The sequence below is a fragment of the Aristolochia californica genome, unplaced genomic scaffold, assembly GCF_029961685.1.
Source record: "Aristolochia californica isolate CCGP_79_NKW_82.1479 unplaced genomic scaffold, dmAriCali1.0.hap1 SCAF_1, whole genome shotgun sequence".
Lineage (NCBI taxonomy): Eukaryota > Viridiplantae > Streptophyta > Magnoliopsida > Piperales > Aristolochiaceae > Aristolochia > Aristolochia californica.
The window spans coordinates 60,430,496-60,450,689 of record NW_027181770.1 but is presented as its reverse complement, the minus strand read 5'-3'; the positions used below and the strand labels follow the sequence as shown (position 1 = coordinate 60,450,689).

Sequence of the window (20,194 nt, the reverse complement as noted above, 5' to 3'; positions counted from 1 at the left end):
TTATGTATTAAAAATGATAAACATAAATAAAGCAATAAGTCAAATTAAAATTATCACTTATTTTTAATGTTAAAAAGTATCATAGTAAATTATAAGTGAGAAAAAAAACATTATTATTAGGAATAGGGGAAAAAATCTCAGCCACCCTTGATCCATGTAATAGAACAATAGCACAAATGATTTGTTCCAACAAATCTCTGGAATTTATGGAAAAAAAAGTGAAAAACTTTCATTGATTTATGTAATTTGAGTACAAGCGACACATGAATGGCTAAAAGGGCTATATACGAAATGCACCGTTATCTTCCCGCGGAACGCTTCCCTCTCCTCTTCCAGCAGCTTCTGCAACTGGGAAACGATTGCCATGTCATTGGCATCCATCTCCGTAGTTGGGCTCCTCCCAAAATCTTCAAAGCTCTGCTTGAAGAGATCTTCTTCAAGGGTATCTGCCTATTTCTCCACTCTTTACCTTTCCAAACATGTTAAAAACATCGTTCCCCTTCTTTTAGTAGCTGGGTTGACATTTTGTTTGCCATTTTCCCGTCTAAAGATTTCATTTAAATGTCAAATTATTCTTTCGATGCTTGTGCTGACGAGTTTTTCAAGGATTGATCTGGCTTAAATTGTTCCATTTCAGCAGGGTCTGAAGTATCACACTCTATGCATGAAATCTGTAGTAGGCTCTGGTCAGAGGCTGGAGGGATTTTGCCTGGCTTCCTCAAACGGTGAGTTTTCTTTTGTACTTCTTCCTTGTACCAAATATTGAAATGATGTTCAACAAAAATTCATCGGAGTGACTCAGGAGTTAGTAGTACTGAACTAAGCTTCTTGATCCCAATAGACTATAATTAAGTTGTTTGAACCATATTGGATCACTATTCGAGATTCAGAAGAAACATGATGGTGAAAATATTTTTAAGTATTGTTGTAATCGCATTGAATAGTTTGAAATAACTTTCCTGTAGTATTCAAACTACAGATGCATTCACCAATGATAACACCAATAACTTTATAGTGTTTTAATTAGGTGTTTGCAAATGAACTGAAGAGATTTTTCAAACGAACAACTTCACGTCTTCTAGTTCTAGTTGGTATGGACTGGGTCACTTTGGTTTTTATACTCTGCTTGTCGAGCTCCATGAACTGCTTAACTTGTCATTCTTTTTATCATTCTGCTTCCAGAATTGAATTCAGTTAGTCCTGTTGCTTGTTTCCCATGGGCAAATTGAGATCGAAACGAGTTCATTAATGTTGCTTCTTTCCATCAAGTACCAGTCTATAGAATATTAGCACCACCAAGTGAATGTAAATAGAAAGGTCAACACTTGCATATATTAACGACTAGGACCCACTGTCTGAAACAGTTAAGCACAGTTTTATTTCGTACAGTTATTCTTGGCATTTCCTGTACATAGAGGTTTACAGGATGTAGAAATTTCAAGTCGTTTTACCATATGAAATTGATTGATTTCACAAATGTGAATGATTGGATTGTTGTTTTTTTATTTTTAAATTACTTTTGTTCAGGAATTTACTCGCATAATATTGGCACATGACATCATATGGTATTTGATTTTTCTCTGCTTTGTGTTTTTCAAAATTATTCATGAAGCTGATTTGGAGGCTGGTCAATTGAAACTTGAAAGGAGGAAGGTCTTAATGTTGTCCACCATTGGCTTGTTGGTGGAGGCCAGAAGGCATCTTCTGGATAATCAAGAAGCTATAGCTTCTGAATATGCAGACAGTAAGTTTGTTAATCTTCAATGATTCATTGGATAGGATTGTGGTTTAATGCTTTAATGTTCAATAATGAAGATGGTAGTTTTTTCTGAAAAAAATAATGAAGATGGTAGTTGATCAGTAGTTTTTCGTTTTTCTTCTGTTTCATTCATTATATTTGGACCAACTTAACAAGATACAAGATTTATCTTGCCTCTAATTTGGATTAGTGCCTGCATTGCGTGGGAAGGATTATGGGAAGACCAAAATGCGGTATCCAGATTATACAGAAACAAACTCTGGTCTTCAATACAAGGTTGTCAATATATAGAACACATGTGATACTTCACTCTCTCTCTCTCTCTCTCACACACACACACACTCAGACAAACATTCACAATCACAAGGGTGAACACATACAAATATATCTTACTTCAAAAGAGTTGCAGGACTTACGCATAGGCAGTGGTCCCATACCAAAAAATGGGGAGACAGTGGTGGTAAGACAACAACATCTGGACTGTTGGCACTGTTTTGTTGCCTATGAATTTGTGGTCAGGGACCAAACTAAGATTCTCATTCTCAACTCTTTAATGTATTTAGGTTGATTGGGATGGATATACAATAGGATATTATGGTCGCATATTTGAAGCTCGAAACAAGACAAAAGGAGGTTCATTCGAGGTATTACTACCACCTAATCAATGAATAAATTCTGATAGGATTGATAAGTCTGTTAGTCTTTATGCTACTTTTTTTTAACATGTTATAGTATCAAATCTATATTTTGGAGATATGGAATGCAATACTCATCATGTATGCAGATTCTACTGAACTCAGTTTTGATGCTCTTATGCTCTAAAATATACAGGGCGATGACAAAGATTTCTTCAAATTTACCCTTGGATCTCAACAGGTGAGTGGTATATCCTTCATGGATTTGCAACATTATAAATAAGAGCAACTTTTGTAGTGTGGATTCTCTTACATTTTCATGTCATTGATGTAGTAAAACGTCAGTCTTATTAGACTTTCCTTATGACTTTTTGATCAGTCGATCTTTATGAGGCATACTCCTGTGAAATCTCATTGTTTCTGGAATGGTATTCAGGTCATCCCTGCATTTGAGGAAGCTATTCAAGGCATGGCTTTGGGTGGTGTTAGAAGGTGATGGATACTGCTTATTTTTATTCTGATAGATATCGAATCCACTTGATCACAGACTACAACGTGAAGTGAATATTTATGGACCAGATGAGTCTTGATTGTGGTTCCACATCTATCAGTAGGCCCAGTTAGTTTTAGTTATGCCAAATTGGATCATGAAAAAATGCAAGTATTTGTGTTTATCTGATCTACGTCTTAATCTGAAGTGCATCTACATATTATACTCGTACCTGGATGGTTCACCTCATGTTATGCACATGAGGGCACATTTGCATTTATCAAAAATGGCTCCCTAACAGTTTAGTTCACAGGAATGCAGGATCATAGTTCCCCCAGATTTGGGATATCCAGATAGCGACTTCAACAAGCTGGGCCCAAGACCGACAACTTTCTCAGTAGGTTAAATTTAGTGGTAATCTGTTCTCATCACTAATTGTTCACTATGATGTTTATTTTTTGTCTGCTATGTTTGCATAGGGCCAAAGAGCTTTGGATTTTGTGCTGAGGAACCAAGGCCTGATCGATAAGACGCTGCTGTTTGACATTGAGCTAATAAAAATCATAACAAACTGATTCTTCATATTGTTTTCCTGTAGTAAAAATACTGCTATTGTTGAGGTGAGATTTCAACCTAAACACTTGTCTTTTTGATAGAAGAACTGATAAGACAGACTTCGTTTCTAACCAGGAAAGATATCCCTTTCTGCAGGCCTCAGATATCAAAACATGCTAGCACCATTACTACGGCAAACATATGATGATTCTTGTTAGCTGAGAATGTTCATTTCTTGTATGATTTGGGTGTTTGTTCTTGTTTTTAATTCCAGATCTTTGCTGTAATATATCATTACTGTTATTTGTCAACAAGTGGGAAAGGCAACTGAGAAAGGGAACTCAACTGTTACATTTGCCAAAAATGAAACAAAATTCTGTTCAATACATAATTCTCCCGTGGTCTTGTTCTTTACCTCATATGACAGCTGAGTACTATCCCAGTACAGGATTTTGTTATTCATTAATAAATTCAATACATATGATCATATATGTCAAAATTTGTTGAAGATACAGAAGGAATTTCATATCCACAGCTCTGGATTCTCCATTACAGGCTTCTCATCTCTCAAAGATGCCTTTGACATACACCATCCCTTTCTCACTAAGCTGAAGTTCTTTCCTCATCTGCTCTACCTGTTGGTCGTCTCCCTGAACGACGATCTCTGAAAGGCTTCCGTCGTCATCCACCGTCAATTTCACTTTAATTTGTTCCTTTCGAGATGCTCGTTTCCAATAGTAAGCTCCTCTGCATCAGCATTTAGAAGGTTCATCAGCATGATCAGGTAAAGAGAACTGAACTTCTCGTCGAATTAATCAGATCATTATCCAGGTTTCAAGCTTTACTTACGCCAGCGGGCTCAAGATTGTTAGCCAGAACCAGTTATTCCCTAAATCGGGAACAGTTATGGTGAGAACAAGGGATATACTAGCTAAGCTGATGCATGTGCAGAAAGTGAGCAGTGCAGCTTGTCCTCTGCTTGGTACCATCATGCCTTCAAAACTGAACAAAAGTGATATGATTTTAATCTACTCAAAACCATGTTTTGAAGAATCAGCGCATCTGCTACCGGGGAGCCTAAGACAGGTAAACTATTAAACCAGTAACTGAATGCATTTTCAACGGAATGTAACAGGCTTAATCCAACTGGGACTGAAGAAGAAATGAGCAGTAATCCTGAAACAGGTGAAAGCAAGGTAAAGGAGAAGAAGAGGCATACGTTATATTCTCTCCTCTATCAGCCACCGCGAAATTGTTCCTGGTGAAGAACGACAGAATCTCTCCAGCTACCTGATTCGGCGCCTTCTTCTCTTCCCCCACAAATGTCCTTTTCACAATCTGAAAAAGAAAGTAAAAGAATGAAAACCAGAGATTCATACCCAGGCAACCATGCCACTCGTTCTCTCGCATAAAAATCATCACCTTTGACTTCACGGATCGTTTGATAAGAGACCAGAGCCCCGGGACGGAGATGACGAAGAGGCCGAGGGAGGTGTAGTAGCTTGCCAAAGAGTAACCCGTGCTCTCCGCGAGAGTGAAAACCAGAGGAGAAGATAGAGAAAGGGGAGATAATGGGTCTTGAAGAGATGCCCGGATGGTCGGTTTTCTGAGTCTTTGAGTTCGAGGAAGTCCCAGCCATGGCGGGCTGAGATGGGTTCGTGTTTGAATTCTGAGTTTACAAGGAAGAACGAAGGAAGAAGAAGATAGGGAAGCTGCCATGATCCTATTTGATGAGAGAGCGTAAGAAAGAGAGAGTTCGACTGAAATAATCTGTGGATGTGAGAAAATTTCGTCTTGGTTTTGGTTGGTTTTCCGAGAGTGCCATCGGGGGAGCTGTGCATTTTACAAATCGATGTGTACGTCTTCTATCCATTTCATTTTCTATGATCCCTGGTTTTTCTCAATCAAGGAGAATTGCTTACTATGAGAAGCGTGATAAATAACTAATAAAAAGATTTTATTTAATTAAATAGCACATCTAAAATTCTAAATTGAAGAACCAATTATCACAGACATTTTCTTTTTATTTTCAGTTTTAACCCCTAATTAATAAAAATCTAATAAAAGTATAAGACACAGCAAAGATTAACGAAAGTCATACTCTGAAGCAGAATCGCCAGACTTCCTTTTTCTCCCTGATCCAAAATTTCACATATTGTTTGGCAGATTTTTCTTTCTTTCTATTTGTTACTGTTCTGATGCAGAACAGCAGAACGCAGACTAGTCTTGTAACTCTCCAATCAAGCGAGAATAAAACTGTCAATGTGTTACAGGTTAGGATCACTCTTAGGACTATTTGTGTTTCTTTTTGTTACAATGGTTTTATATCAGAATGCCTCAAATCTGCAATCTTCCATTAAAACACCACCCATGAGTCTATTGAGACATATGCATACAGATAATTGAACTCTTGAGTTGACTTGACTTGAGTCATGAGTTAATTTGGTGATGACAACAGCTTGGAAGAGAGAAGAAGGAAAGGGGAAAAGATTTATACAGTAACGGAAACGCATAGTGGAGATTTATTAATTCATTACAGAAGCTATACTTTACAACTGCAACACTTGAGAGTGTAAATGTGCTATCAATCTTGTGTAACAAATGATTCCTCAATCTTCTTCTCCAATGAAACAGGAATAAATTTTAGGGGGGAAAACATCTCATTATGCCTGGATGTAGTAGGTGCAGGTTTGAACTCGTATGGACCTTCCTTTGCTCCCCATACCTGTCCACAGTAGGAAAAAGAAAAGAATCAACTTCTCTGCAACTTTTTGGAGGTGCTTCTCTTATAAAACAGAGCTCAACAGTCATCCTAAACTTACTTGACTTCCTTCCTCATCATAGCCCCTATCCCAAGTATGGACTTCGTTATTTTTTAGAATTGCAAGCTCTGAAGTACAATATGTGGCTCCATTCTGCCCAAAATATATGTAAGAAACTCTATATTTTAAGATGGCCATCAGTTTGAAATAATTTAATTCCACAGAGAGGACAAGAAAAAGGAAAAATTAGAGGGCTATTCAGAATGAGAGAAATACCCATGAATTAGGGAAGCCACCAGGTGGCGTTGAGCCTTCGTATAGGCAGCGCTTTCCACGTTCACAGCGGGAAAGGTGTATGGATGTCAAGTGTTCTGCGATATCCTGAAAATTAATTCTAGGTTAAGAAGTAAATCAAAGAATTGAGCGCTAAAACATGCATCTAATGGAACCTTTATGTTTCAAGAACTAGCAATTATCTGGTCATAAACCTTGAATTCAGTGATGATAGAAAGATATATCGAAACCAAATCTTTGCAAGAAATCATACCCCTAGAACTTCTTCAGGCTGTGGTCGCTGGTCGTTTGGGCGATCACAGAAGTTTTTGTACTCCTCTGCATCATTAATTGCAAAGGAACTGACCTGCAATCCGAGAATTACTTAGAGATTGTGCAAAATATGTTTAAGAACATATAATCACATCATGTCTGCAGGGCTGTCAGGGGCTGCAGGAACCAGTATCTCATGGGGAGCACTTTCTGCAAGCCACTCAGTTCTCACTGAGCTTCAACTCCTGAGGGATGCTAGAGGTCTTCACAAGCATAAAAGAATAGTAAGAAGCCCTTTTAGCACCTTTCAAGTGCTGTGAAGACTCTTCTGCGAGAACCAATTTGAAATAAAATCCAAACCAAAATACTACCCAGACACGATATCTAGCGGCATTATAGACAACAGACGGCAAACACTGTATTACTCCAGAAGGATAAAAAAAATTGAAATCTTTGAAATATACGGATAGGAAAATAACATGCCAAATGCAAAATCGTCCAACAGAACTAAGCAGAGAATCAAAAATTTGTTCCAACCCTTTAAAAAGAAATTCTAACCTCCACATCGCACTTCATCTCCTTAGGACAAGGCTTCACCATATAGAATCTCTGCAACCAGAACATTTCAGGATTTTGTTTTCTTCAATGAAGAAAATTACAATATTGACACTCATATGAGTGAATAAGCTGTGGATCAGTGCAAAAAAAAAAAAGAATGTACAGGCCAATTGGTGGAGGTTGTCATACTTGTCGAAAGGGCTTCTGAGGAGTTCTCCAGAATGCCTGTCAAAAGAAAGAACAATTAGACATAACATATTACAGCTGCATAATTGGATTTTTTCCCCCTTGAATGAAAGGAAAAAAGACAATTCAGAAGTACGAACTTGTTCGAAGTATAGAACCCTAGAGCCATCTACCATCATTGTTGCTGGGCAAGTGAGCATCCTACAGAGAATAAAAGAAGAATGCCCCAGTATGAAAATCTTCAAAGTAATAAAAAATATGGGAAGGTTAGATACATACATAATGTCCAGGATGTTTTGCTATTAAAAAATTGTCACTGTTTTGAAATGGAACTACAATTTTTTTTTTCTTTCAAACTAGTGATAAGCTTTTTAAATTTTATTAAATGATAATTGATATCATACAAAATGGTTTTTTTTCACAAGTAGGATACCAACTCAATACCTTCAGGTGTGTCTCACAAAGAAAACCCAAAATCTTTCAAGTTGATAAACTTTTCTTAACTTTTTTTAACTTTTTTTTTAAATGATTTTCCTACTTTTCACATCATACTAATATTTGAAATTACTCCCTTTTTCAACTTTTTATTGTTGATTTGCTTCATCTAAACTATTCTTGACATAAACAAAAAAGAAATTGACATATACATCGACATAAAGATTCAGTTCACGTAATCACAGTATGGAACAGTGAATTGTAATATAACATGAACTATGCAACAACTACTACGAGAAACATCCACAACATTGACACGCAAGGGTTCCAGGCTTGTACCAACAAGATCTAAATGCAGTGAGGCTTTTGCCATAGTTCTTGGGCCTTTTTATGAATGTTGATTACACATGCACACCCTTTCCTAGGTGAGACTTGAAACTGCTTCCCCCCCCCCCCCCCCCCCTAACATTGGAACCCAAAGGCCCAATCCATGTTTCTTGGAATCCTACTATGTGTAAAGCAGGAAGCCCTTCCAGCTTCTTGTATGATTTGGCTCTGCAGGAAGCAGTCCTCTTGGAGTCATTCAAACCTAAATCAGAGGTCTGATATGTGAGATATAAAAGACCAGAACTCTTTGTCCATCTTGCTCAAACTTCAAACATATTGAACTACCATTATGAAAGAGCTCACCACCAAAAAGTTGCCCAAGGTCTTTGTCCCACACAAAGAAGAAACCTTATGCTGACAATTTTATAGTATATAAAAATGTAAGAACCAAGAAATAATAAAAAATCTTTGTTAACTCCAACAAGCCTAGTTGGAGGTGTCATTCAAAAAAAAGTTTAAATGGAGCTAGCCAATTTGAAAATTCCAAGCAGATTGCTTAGAACGCACAAATATGGGAAAAAAAACAAGAAAAAGAAGCAGAAGGCTTTCAGAAGCAAACCAACAGGCCACGTTTTAACAACTGCCTAATTAGAAAGTATAATCTCCTAGCTATAAAAACTCAGCACAATATCAACAAATAAATGGCTATTTTATACTTGTATGGTGGACTGCAGACGGTGAGAGAGAGCTTGTCTGCTGTATCAAACCTTTTTGAATGGATGTGTTTTAAATAAGCGTCTCGTCAACAATTGTAACCAAGCAGGATCACACTCTACATTAAATGAAGCGACTTTTATCATGGCAATCACAAAACTAAGCCATACCAGTGAACTAATAAAAAAACTAACAAAAAAATCCACTAGATTTCAGCTGCATGTGGACAGATAAATTTTCTGTCATCCAAAAGGGGAAGCAAATTTTCATGATTATTTAGTCAGAACAAATACTGTTTTGGTTATATAGGAAAACCACCGCTCACAAAGATAACCTATATTACGATGCAGCTCCATCGGACTTCAATTACCAGCTGCACCGTCGTTCAACTTCCCTTCAGTCTTTGAGCAGATAGGAGTAACTAATTCATTTAAAGTAAGCACTAACCAAAGCTCCATACTCCAAGTAACAGGAAAACGGATTAAGTAAAAACTTCATTCAAAATGATCATCAAAATGGAGAAAATTATAACCTTCTTCTAGATTCAAGAAAACCATCATAATTACATGAAACAGTCTTCGACGAAACCAAGTGTTGCCAGTGCATACCTCAAGTTGAAGTAATTATCAGGATCTCTGGCAGCTTGCTCGCGAGAAAACTTCACATCCCAAAATGTAAAAATAACAAGAGCCGAATTGAGAACAACCATCAGACTGAAAAACCCTCAAAATCCATAAGTTCAAGAAGCAATAAAAAGCACCTTACCTTCTCTCCACTTAGGGCTTCAGCAACGATACGGGTATGGTCCCATCTGGTGGTAGACTTTGTGAACTTCTTAAGAAGCAGTGCTCCCCCCATCAAAAATATCGCCTTCAGAATCAAGCCCTGTGTACGGCTCCGGCCATTGGAGTCTGAACCTGAGCCTTTACCCATTCCGCTACGACGAAGACTGAACCCGATTCAAGCTCATTTCTGCAACTCTTAACTTCATTCAAAAAAAAAAAAAACGGAAACAAATCAAAGGGGTGAGAGAATAATTGAAGAAGAAGGGCAAGAAGTTCCGACAGTCTTCTTCGTTCTGCAAGCGAGAGTGGAGCCCGAAGTCAGTGAGGTAGTGCAAGGTGATGATGTGATTGAAATTCTATTTTGCTGCCGCGGGCTCGCTTCAGGGAAGATAATATCGCGTCTCACACAAGCATAATTTCTTTTGACACGTGGCATAGGAATGCATTGATTGACATTAAGGGACCCACGAGTTCGAGCCATCCTTCGTGCCAGCTTCAATATATGTATTTTTTTTTTTAAAAAAAATACATATAAAATAAATTATATGTAAAATTATGCATACATTTTACATAAAATTGAGATATATATAATACATATATAAGATTGGACATGACCTCTACTTAAAATTGAGTATAATCTATGTATATAATACCTATATAAAATTCGGCATAGCCTCTACTTAAAATTTGACATAATCTATATACATACCTGCATAAACAGTCCATAAAATTGTTTATACATTTCATAAACACCCCATGGAATTATTTATATATTCCATGCACTCCATAAAATAGTCTAAACACTCCATACACTGCATAACATTATGAATAAACTCCATACAATAATCAAACACAACAAAATTAAATAAAATATCACTATCAGTTTACAATTACCTAAATAAAAACTATAAATCCTTTAAATAAAATCCTATTACTATTAGAGATTTACTAGAAAATTACAAAAAATATTTTAAATTTTTCTTAGGAAAGTTAAATGAACCTCTTATTGCCTCTTCTAAGGAAATAAATAAAAATTAATAATTAATCTAATATATTACTATACTTATCGATAAATTTTTAATCAAATAAAATATCAACACAAAATTGCTGTGAAAATTGCCTCATGCTAAAAGTATTATATCATCAATTATCAAATACTTATTCAAAAAAATTTTATACGATTTTCTAGCCCATCTTAGCAAGAAAATCTTACTTAGAAAATTATATGATTTTTAACAAGAATTTATAATTAGAAAAATATTTTCAAAAAACATGAGGCACTAATAGTCCCTATATTTCTACTAAAAATGTCTTTTCAACATTTATTGAAAAAACCACTAATAGTCTCTAGAAACGTATTTCTACTGAAATATCTTTTCAATTTCTTCGAGAGCCATGAGATAGGGACAAAGAGTTTTTTTTCTTATTTGTTTATGACCTCGCATGTGTGAAATTCACACGAGCGAAACACCTTTTGTCGGCAACGGAAGCAGAGGAGGCGAAGAAATTGGAGGGGATGTAGCAACTGGCAAGGAGCTATGGACGGCGACAGAGGCGGCCAGTGCGGCGAACAGGAGGGGCTCGGCGTCCTCCCCTCCCTCCTGGGCTCCCGCTCTTGATCTTGATCCTGATCCCGCGACTCGCCCATTAACGAGCCGGCTCGCGAGCTTTCTTGCCGAACCTTGATTCGATCGAGCTCGGCTCGTTAACTAAAATGAGCCGATTTCAAATCTCAAGCTCGAGAGATACCAAATCGAACCGAGCCGAACTCAAGCCACTCGTGAGCCGGCTCGGTTTGAAGCCACCCCTAGCTTCACCTGCCAATCATGATGCTCCTCAAGTGGTTCATAGCAACCTAGTTAACTCGGAAGTCAGCTGGTTCCCTCAACTCATCGAGTTAAACTTATGTGTTTGAGTGACCCAAGTTACTCAGATTTAGCCCTGATTTCATAGTTGATGCCCAAGTTCGAGTCATACAACCCAACTACACAATGAGTTAATTAAGCCAAAGCTTAGCTCTACAATTCAAATTCAATTACTATAAAAGAGTACCCTCAATGTTTAAACATAAGAAAAACTTAGTACTTAAAATTTTCAAGTAGATGTGTCAATTTTACCCATTTACGAACAAAAAAAAACAAATTTTTTTACCCGATTAGATATTCGGGGTACTGAAGTCCTGAAAATCAACAAATATTCTTAAATTCATGGAGTCGTGAAAATCAACAAATATTCTTGGAATCAACTTTAAATAACACAAAATCTTAATTATTCCATGTTTTCCATGTCTAAAGGAACTTGTGGGAATATGTTAGACTAGCAAGTGATGGTGACAATGAGTTCATTCACCCATCAATTAGTTCTTAAATGGAATATCCTAAACTCGTTATAATTATCCATTCAATAAGAATTAAATACATACCAATTTATATTAAAAAATTGATTTTTTACAAAAATTAACGGAATAATTTTTTAAAAATATTTTATTGATAAATAAAATTTATTTTCAAGTATTTATACAAACAAAAAATGAGTGAGTTACTTAACCAAAATTCATTGGGTATTGGTATCCAACCTAAACTCAAATCCATTATTAACGGAATCACTTATAGAAAGCCAAACCTGACTTAACCTTGTTCATAACTATAATTCAGGTTGTGTCCTAATTAAACCAAAGGAGTATGTTCAAGTCAAGTTACTAGGTCGGGTACAATTTTGCCACAACTCTTAGTTTCTTCTAATTCACTGACAGAGATTGAGTTAGGCATTTCATTAGGTTTGCAAGGTCAGGTTTTTAAATATCTTGGAGTAATTTCTAAGGATATGTTTTACACTAGAAAATGTTAAAAAAATTAAAAAAATAAAAAGGGTATAATTTTTAAAAATATTAATTAAATATATATATTTTTTAATATTAGTACATATAAAAAGGAAGGCACTTGCAATATTGAGCTACTTAATTAGGACCGGTCGGATTTTGGGTTTCGGTTCAAAATTTGCCGCCCAAGAATATCTGACTCCAAGTCCCTCTCTTTAAGTCATCGGTCAAGCTAGATTCGTTTAGGCATTTCATCGAACTTGGATCATTTCCAGTTGCTTCAGCCACTTTGGAATAAAGTTGGCAGAGCATGAGATGCCCACTGATAATGGCGAAACACCCTTTTCTGTTCACACTTCATGAACTCATTTTAACCCAAAAACTCCGCCTATAAAAGCCGTCCACAACCTGCATGAACAAACCGTCCTTGCAGATAGATTCAAAGCATCAGCATCATGGGTGAAAGCCATGGGTTCCAAGGTCACCATGACCATGAGCACGGGAAGAAGGTCGCCCATGGCAAGCCTGGTCAGGCTTCGCATGAAGGGAAGGCCATGGAGGTCGCAGGTAAAGGTCACGGCGGCAAAGGAGGAGAAGTCGACAAGTATGAGGATGTGGACAGCTTTGCATCAGAGTTTCTGAAGATGAAGCACGAGTTCTTTCTGAGAGAGAGCTTGCTGTCGATGCAGGCAAGGTCTAGGCCTTAGATTCTTGATTGTGGATGTGGTCTTCGTTTTAAATATTTAAGGGTTTGAAGCAGAATAATTTGTCTGTCCACGTGCATAATACTTGGTAGAAATACTTTAATAAATGTTCAATGTAAGTGTTTGTGTATGTATTCGATGAGAATAAATATTCTTTGTTAAGTTACAAAGGAATAACAAGTGAGTTGCCATGCGGAACCACTCTCCAAAGGCATCTCATGTTCTTGAGCTTTTTTCATAGACCTTCAAGCTAATTTTAAAAAATAGAATAAATTATCAGATAATTATATATCTATGTTTTTGTATGTTATAGTTATTTAGTCATTGGTGACAAATAATGGCATTTAGTTTGTGTTATGTAATAACGACTAGATTTAACGAGGAAACAAATATAACAAGACATTATTTTTAACGTGGTTCACCCAATACTGGTTATGTCCACAAGCTGCTGCAGATATTTTATTATAAGGAGAAAAAATACACAAAGTGTTTACAACACTCTCAAATCATAACCCATAACTTAATCTAAGCATCATAAACCTGACAAAGTGTATCTCCAAAGGTAATCATCAACTCAAGATCAACATAACAAAAGGCAAGAATACAAGGTAGGACCAAAATACCTTTCAACCAGGTGCTATTGACCAAGAGCGAGCACACGATGCAGCTGGTCAAACTGTACATAGAGAACAACGACCTATCTTTCTAGTAGTTCGAAGAATCCATGGTCAAGATGGGCAACATCTAGCCGTTGACTGGGAAGAACAGAGAGATCAAGAAGCATTGCAGGGGAGTCAACAACAGGCAGCAAACCAAGCCGGACAGTGGAGACTTTCCCTTTTCAGTCGCTTTCCCTCTTCTGGCACTATGCAAAAAAAAAAAAAAAAATTGCCGAAGAAGAAGATACACGCTTGAGTACAATGCATGCCATTCTTTAAAAAAACGTCGCCTCACCCATGCCTTCTCAGACAATCTCCCACTTGAAGATTGATATCAATCTGTTTTCACACATATCAATGCAACAGCTCTTTTTTAGTCTCGTCATTCTTGTAGGCCAATTGAAGCTGAACATAACTTCAGTTTATCTTCTTTAATGTTAGCACCTCATCTTCTAAGAGAGATCTTCTTTTGTTTGAATCTTAGCTTGGTTACCAATCCTTGAAGCTATATCATTTATTTATTACTTTTGTTTGAACCCTTGAAGCCATATCATATCGAATTCAATCGAATCGATTTCTTGCCTTTATTGAAGCCGCCAAGGAAAATTTGGGGTTTTCTTATACGGTCGCTAACTGTTCTTGGCTCCTGAGGGAGGAGGAAGGACAAAGGAGGGGGATGAGAGATCGCTCTTTCGATGTTGATCTCGCCTTTTGGTATAAAAATAAATAAAAACAGTACTGGGTGACGGGGGAAGAAAGAAAACATTGGAATTTCTTATGGCGCCAACGAAAAGGAAAGAAAAAACAAAAACGCAAAAAGAAACACAGAAAATTGAGCACCGGATGAGAAAGAAAAAGATGACACAGAGGGGGACGAACAGAAAATACAGAGCTAACAATAAACAAAAAGCAGAGGACGAAAAGGAACGAATTGAAAGACTGGCAACGGCACTGCATGGCGCCAAGAATTATAAAAATGATTAGCAGAGGGAGTAAGGAGAAGAAATCGATCGTAAATAAAAGACTACGCCTCAAATGCCTTTTCAAAAGCTCCTACGGAATTATTTTCGTTTTTTGGTGCAAATATATAATGTACAAAAAAAGGGAATTTTGCATGGTATTTTCATTGGAAATCTGAGCAATAATCAAGTGTATGCAAAATAGGAGCAGCAACAGAAGTGTAATGAAATGAATCCTTTCGATTCATTGTCCACATAAAGATCTCTTCATTCGAAAAAACAAAAATCCACTTGAAGATCTTATATTCAATACAGAGAATCCATTAACTAAATCATAAGCCCCTACCTCTTCGCTGGAGACTAAGAGAGAGGATCATATTAGCAAAGAATTCTATTAGCAATAAACTGGGTGTGTTTAATGATCATATCTATAGAAATGCAATTACTAAACAGTCATATTTAACAAATCAGGCATGTAAGTAGTTGTTTTTAACATAATATAGTAATTAAAAAAGCTGCAACTCAGAAAGAAATTTCCTAACTGCAGAGAGAATGGGGTAAAACAACCACCAGCCTGTTCAAAAACAAAATCTAAAGTCAGCTACAAGATAAAAACCCTTTTTTTCTTCCTCTTTTCCCTGTTGTTAGACCTCGATTGAACCTCTGACTCGTGATCAGTTTGAGGTCCATACAACATTGGTACAGATGTATAGGAAAGAGAAACGAAGTCGACTGTAAGGTTAAAGTCAGTTCATCAGACACATTTTTGTTTTCATAATCTGTTCTCAATCCAGTTCTGCTCGAGAGTTTCCTCCAGCAAGACACACCTACCTACCAAACCTGCTAGTCACATTTCTTGAGGCAGGAGTAGAACTAGAACCCCTTTTAAGTAGCAACACGGACACTTGAGTAATGAAGGAAAGCATTTAAAAATGATTAAAAAAAAGCAAGAAATCATACTAGGACTACAAATTAATCACGCAGAAGGATGGTTGTATCATCAGTCTATTATCAGCTGCCGCCTCTTGTATCGTACCATAACCTTTCCTTTAACTCCAACAACCATGGCATTCCAGTCTATCTCAGGGAAGGGGGAAACTAGCTCCAGTTCGAAGTTCCTCAACAGGTGAGTCCAAATTGCCTTTATCTGCAAGTAAGCAAATGGCTCGCCAAGGCAACCATGCCTTCCACCACCAAATGAGATGTACGAGAATGGTCCAGCAGCCTTGTCCTCCTCCCTCCCAGGAGCAAACCTGTCTGGGTCGTATCTGTCTGGGTTGCTGTAAATGTATGGGAGCCGGTTGGCAAAAGCCGGTGACGATGCCACTATATGACCCTTTGGAACATCATACTCCTTCCCTTCTCGAGTCTTCACGGTGAAATCACTATGAGATTGACGAAGTAATAAAATCAGAGGAGGGTGGAGCCTCAAAGCTTCTTTGATGCAGCGATACAAGGTATCCATTTCTGATAAAATATCATGATCGACCTTGCCACCATGTGTCTTTATCAAGCTCTTCTGCTCCTCCAGCACAGCTGAAAGGAACTCCTTGTGGCGGAGGAGGTAAGCCCCTGTCCACGTGGAGGTGATGGAACTGGTGTGTTGACCGGCAAAGAGGGCAGCAATGAGGAGGCCAGTGACCTCAGATTCAGAGGTAGGCCGGCCATCTTTGTACTTAGAGTCAATGAAGCACTGAAGCATGTCATTCTCAGATTTGCCAGAAACTTTGCGGGAGGAGATGATGGATGCAAAGATCTCAGCAAGCTTCTTGCGGGCCCTGTCCCGTCGACGGTGGGCGGGGATGGGAAGGTAAGGGAATATGACACTAATGGGGAGCATCCCATTGTCAAGGTCATGGAAGAGGGCAGATACATCATCAAAGAGCTTGTCCCTAACCTCACGACCCAAAAGACATCTGCTGGCCGTAAGGATGATGAGATGCTCCAACTCATACTTTAAGTCCACCTCACCACTTTCCCCCCATTTTGAGAAATAATTCTGAAACAAATAGACACATGGCAATATATCAGTTGAGAAGCAGCTACAAAATATCATTGTCAAATAATATATACCAATTCAATGAGTTCCCACAACAATATAGTGTGGATGATACATATGAGTATCTCATGGCCTTATAGTTGTTAATTTTAACACTGCAGATTCTAAAACTAACTTCCTCATAGATGACTGCTTGGCAAGTGGCATCAAAATCAAACGAAATCCATTGCCTGAGCAACATAGTCACCAGTGACGAAGTTTGTTAGATATCACTTGCATATCAAACAGATCCAGAACAATAAAATATTTATTACCTTTAACTCTTGGCTCCTTAAATAATAAGAAACAAATAGTTCAATCAAAACACAGTAAGAACTTTTATGGTCCATGGTCAAAGGTCTAGATAGTTGTTAATGCAAATCATTTTTTACATTTCTGAAAAAATCTGTCATAATCAAAGTATCACTACAACTAAGGTCAACAAAAAGCAACTCTTTGCGCTACCAGGTATAGAAAGGAAGAAGTCACATCAGCAATTAAAATATAAACAAATAATTTTCCTTGTGGTGGTCAACTTTTCAATCTACTGGATATAAAAGCAATCGCAAGAGAAGTGAGTCATGGGTTAAAAACATGACTGCCATATGGTTGCGAGTTGGTTTCCCATTTGGATACAGATTACTCCCAGTCAGATAAACTCTATTTATAACTCAGTGTGAAGAGTGATTAGAACATTACTAAATAACCAGCCATATTAAGAAACATGCAGCTACTCCTCTAACAATTGAAGTTATCATATTCATCCCGACAAAAGTTGGACAATTTTCAGAACTTTTTTCATGAGCTTAGAGCTTTTAAGTGCTTCAAGTAGTGATCTATTATCTTTTCATCACAATACATCACTTCTACACTCTTGAACAACCTTTACCAGAAGCATTCAGCTCCATAGAAGTATCTTAGTGAGCAATCATGACAAAAAAAAAACACGACTTTAAGTAGAACACATTAATCAATGGAGCCACTTAGCAATTCGAAGCACACAAAACAGAAGCTCCAATTGAAAGAAACATAACACTCATAGAGAATATATATAAAACATATGACATGTATTAGCATAACAATATTATTTGCAGGATACACTTGGACCAGAGCAACAAGAATATCAAGCATTATATATTCACATCCAATCTTACAGTGAAGAAGTCATGGATCACTTGGTTATGTTTCTAATGAGGAAGATGGGATCAGCAAAAGTAGAGCTGATATACATACCTCAGCCTCAACAACCATCTGATCTACATAGCCCTTCAACTTTGTCACCCTGAGAGCCTCTGTGAAGAAGCGAAACTGCTCCTGCCTCACTGAATAGTCAACATCAAAAACAACCCCACGACCAAAAGTAGGAACGTTAAACTGGTAGACCTCTTGCTGGCTAAGATCGGACTCAGGTGCCTTAAAGAAATGTGCTGAGACCTCAGGCCCAACGAAGAATGTGATGTTTCTGTTCACAAGCTGCACACTAAATACACTTCCAAGCTTTTGATACTCCTCCCTGAGCATCACAATCGGACCTTTCATGAATCGTACGAGTCCTCCAAGAACTGGCCATGCCTTGACTGACGGAGGGAGGCGTTTTCCAGATCTAGAGTTCTTTACCAGAGACAGAAGTTTCAAGAAGACAAAGGTGACCAATACGAGCAAAGAGGCGTTCAGGAATTTGCTATCCTTCAATAGATCCATAGCTGCCAAGAAAAGTACAGCAAAGTTAGAAAGAAAGTACTAGATAGAAGATCAGACATGTAAAAAATACACACAGAAAGATGGAAAATGCAGAGAAAGGAGAGAAACATCAAACAAAAGCAATCAAGACGAGGAACGTAAATATGCAACTTCACGAAAATACGAGTAAACGACAGAGAGTAAATGCAGTCTGAAGAACACACACTTAAACCCACATACAGAAAAAACTATACTCAGGTATGCAGAAGTAGCTTGAAATGCAGATCCTTGAACCCCTAAAACCCTTAAAAAAAGCAGGAAGCAGAAATACACCGAGCATGCAAAAGTCGAGTCTCCTAATGGATTCAACGACGAAAAGACATCAATATTTTTAGTGGTTCCAAAAAACAAAAGCCATTTCTCAAAAAACAAAATCCAGCAAATCGAGTGAAGAAACAAAAAACCAAATTGAACCACAAACTCTCATCCGATAGTTCACATGATCGCAGAGGATAGAGAAGATCCAAAGCACCCAAAAAGAAAAAAGAAACGAAAAACACACAAATAAAAAAATGGGCATGTAATAGAAACACAAACCTCAACAAAATAACAGAACAACACCGACAGAAACGAAAAGACGGGCAGAAAGGGAACCTGATTTCCGCATAGAGAGCGGGATTTGACAGAGGCGACTAAAGATTAAAATCTAAGCATAGAGAGGACGGCACATCTGCATTCAGTCGCCCAGCTGTATATTATGTCTCACACTCGCACTCCATTTTTGTCGCTCTCTCCCGCTCACGAATCTGGAATTATCTCAAAAAAAAAAAAGAGAGTAAAAAGAGGGAAGAGGTAAAGGAGTGAACTTTTTTATATGATTTTTTATACTCAGGTGGGCGGGACGAGGTACGGCTGAAAGCGGTTAACCGCAGAAGACGTGGAGATGCGAGGCTCCTCCAAAAGCCGCTTTTAAAATGGCATCTTGGATTAGACACCAATCGGATTATAGGAGGGATTGGGCTTCTATTCCACCCTCTCCCCGTGAGCCCGCCCGATCCGATCGAACTCCATAAAAAACAAAATAAAATAAAATAAAATTTTAATTATTATTTTTTCCAAAAATAATTAATAAAAAAAGAATTTGATTATTATCTTATTTTTATTATTTTTTTAAAAAAATAATAATAATCAAATTCTCACTTGTTTTTTTTTTTTTTTTCTTTTCTAGGGTTTCTAACAATATCTTGAGTTTAAGTCGGTTAGGGTCACAACCAATAGAGGTTCACGAGATTTTTAATCTTTCTTAGGATTTAGGGTTTAGGGTTTAGGGTATTTCCATAGTGTGATATAAGGAATATATAGTAAAGGTTGAGTGTTTGAGTATTTCCATTGATCAATCATGTCATATAGGCCCCCGAGTGGGACATCAAATTGCCTATATTTCTTGATTTAATACGACATAGGGATCCCTATGTAAGCATAGTATATTACAAAAATGTATATAACCCTAGTTTGGTCTGGTAGTCGGTTCCATGATTATAAGTTCATAACCCCAACCTATTCCCATCTTGGGCAGATCAAATG

General features: G+C 37.4%; 4 protein-coding genes across 8 annotated transcripts; 1 reads left to right on the top strand and 3 right to left on the bottom strand.

Annotated features, from left to right (window-relative positions):
- The first annotated feature begins 320 nt into the window (after window positions 1-320).
- LOC137942628 (peptidyl-prolyl cis-trans isomerase FKBP19, chloroplastic) lies at window positions 321-3,853 on the top strand. 4 transcript variants are annotated; one of them, XM_068788460.1, is made up of 11 exons: window positions 321-442; window positions 641-725; window positions 1,613-1,744; window positions 1,950-2,035; window positions 2,169-2,219; window positions 2,323-2,403; window positions 2,591-2,635; window positions 2,831-2,886; window positions 3,206-3,281; window positions 3,364-3,504; window positions 3,596-3,853. In XM_068788460.1, the coding sequence occupies exons 1-10, from the start codon at window positions 365-367 to the stop codon at window positions 3,457-3,459; spliced, it is 786 nt and encodes a 261-aa protein (XP_068644561.1). In that variant the 5' UTR covers window positions 321-364; the 3' UTR covers window positions 3,460-3,504; window positions 3,596-3,853. The 4 variants fall into 4 exon arrangements, with proteins under 4 accessions (XP_068644561.1, XP_068644486.1, XP_068644630.1 ...); XM_068788385.1 differs by having other exon boundaries at window positions 638-725; XM_068788529.1 differs by lacking the exon at window positions 2,169-2,219 and having other exon boundaries at window positions 638-725.
- Window positions 3,734-5,317, bottom strand: LOC137949830 (protein COFACTOR ASSEMBLY OF COMPLEX C SUBUNIT B CCB1, chloroplastic). The gene is made up of 5 exons (XM_068796031.1): window positions 5,300-5,317; window positions 4,862-5,209; window positions 4,659-4,777; window positions 4,289-4,441; window positions 3,734-4,186 (listed from the first exon to the last, which is right to left on the bottom strand). The coding sequence occupies exons 1-5, from the start codon at window positions 5,315-5,317 to the stop codon at window positions 4,000-4,002; spliced, it is 825 nt and encodes a 274-aa protein (XP_068652132.1). The 3' UTR covers window positions 3,734-3,999.
- A 464-nt stretch (window positions 5,318-5,781) lies between these two features.
- LOC137942536 (chromophore lyase CRL, chloroplastic) lies at window positions 5,782-10,097 on the bottom strand. The gene is made up of 9 exons (XM_068788266.1): window positions 9,733-10,097; window positions 9,576-9,625; window positions 7,632-7,692; window positions 7,495-7,530; window positions 7,306-7,356; window positions 6,749-6,841; window positions 6,478-6,582; window positions 6,262-6,354; window positions 5,782-6,164 (listed from the first exon to the last, which is right to left on the bottom strand). The coding sequence occupies exons 1-9, from the start codon at window positions 9,898-9,900 to the stop codon at window positions 6,024-6,026; spliced, it is 798 nt and encodes a 265-aa protein (XP_068644367.1). The 5' UTR covers window positions 9,901-10,097; the 3' UTR covers window positions 5,782-6,023.
- A 5,546-nt stretch (window positions 10,098-15,643) lies between these two features.
- LOC137953921 (obtusifoliol 14-alpha demethylase-like) lies at window positions 15,644-19,514 on the bottom strand. Of its 2 annotated transcripts, none has more exons than XM_068801491.1 (3): window positions 19,208-19,514; window positions 18,164-18,633; window positions 15,644-16,891 (listed from the first exon to the last, which is right to left on the bottom strand). In XM_068801491.1, the coding sequence occupies exons 2-3, from the start codon at window positions 18,629-18,631 to the stop codon at window positions 15,893-15,895; spliced, it is 1,467 nt and encodes a 488-aa protein (XP_068657592.1). In that variant the 5' UTR covers window positions 18,632-18,633; window positions 19,208-19,514; the 3' UTR covers window positions 15,644-15,892. The 2 variants fall into 2 exon arrangements, with proteins under 2 accessions (XP_068657592.1, XP_068657585.1); XM_068801484.1 differs by having other exon boundaries at window positions 19,265-19,514.
- Between the last annotated feature and the right edge of the window lie 680 nt (window positions 19,515-20,194).

Bases quoted from the DNA above. Each gene is read 5' to 3' on its own strand.
- LOC137942536 (XM_068788266.1), bottom strand. From the start codon at position 9,900: ATGGGTAAAGGCTCAGGTTCAGACTCCAATGGCCGGAGCCGTACACAG. The intron at 6,583-6,748 runs GTATGATTTCTT...ATTAATTTTCAG, and splicing joins AGCCTGAAGAAGTTCTAGGG to GATATCGCAGAACACTTGAC. The intron at 6,355-6,477 runs GTATTTCTCTCA...TATTTTGGGCAG, and splicing joins GTGGCTTCCCTAATTCATGG to AATGGAGCCACATATTGTAC.
- LOC137942628 (XM_068788385.1), top strand. From the start codon at position 365: ATGTCATTGGCATCCATCTCCGTAGTTGGGCTCCTCCCAAAATCTTCA. The intron at 2,404-2,590 runs GTATTACTACCA...TAAAATATACAG, and splicing joins CAAAAGGAGGTTCATTCGAG to GGCGATGACAAAGATTTCTT. The intron at 2,887-3,205 runs GTGATGGATACT...ACAGGAATGCAG, and splicing joins GCTTTGGGTGGTGTTAGAAG to GATCATAGTTCCCCCAGATT.
- LOC137953921 (XM_068801484.1), bottom strand. The intron at 16,892-18,163 runs GTATGTATATCA...TATTTGTTTCAG, and splicing joins AGATGGTTGTTGAGGCTGAG to AATTATTTCTCAAAATGGGG.
- LOC137949830 (XM_068796031.1), bottom strand. The intron at 4,778-4,861 runs GTGATGATTTTT...TTTCTTTTTCAG, and splicing joins AACGATCCGTGAAGTCAAAG to ATTGTGAAAAGGACATTTGT. The intron at 4,187-4,288 runs GTAAGTAAAGCT...ATGCTGATGCAG, and splicing joins ACAATCTTGAGCCCGCTGGC to AGGAGCTTACTATTGGAAAC.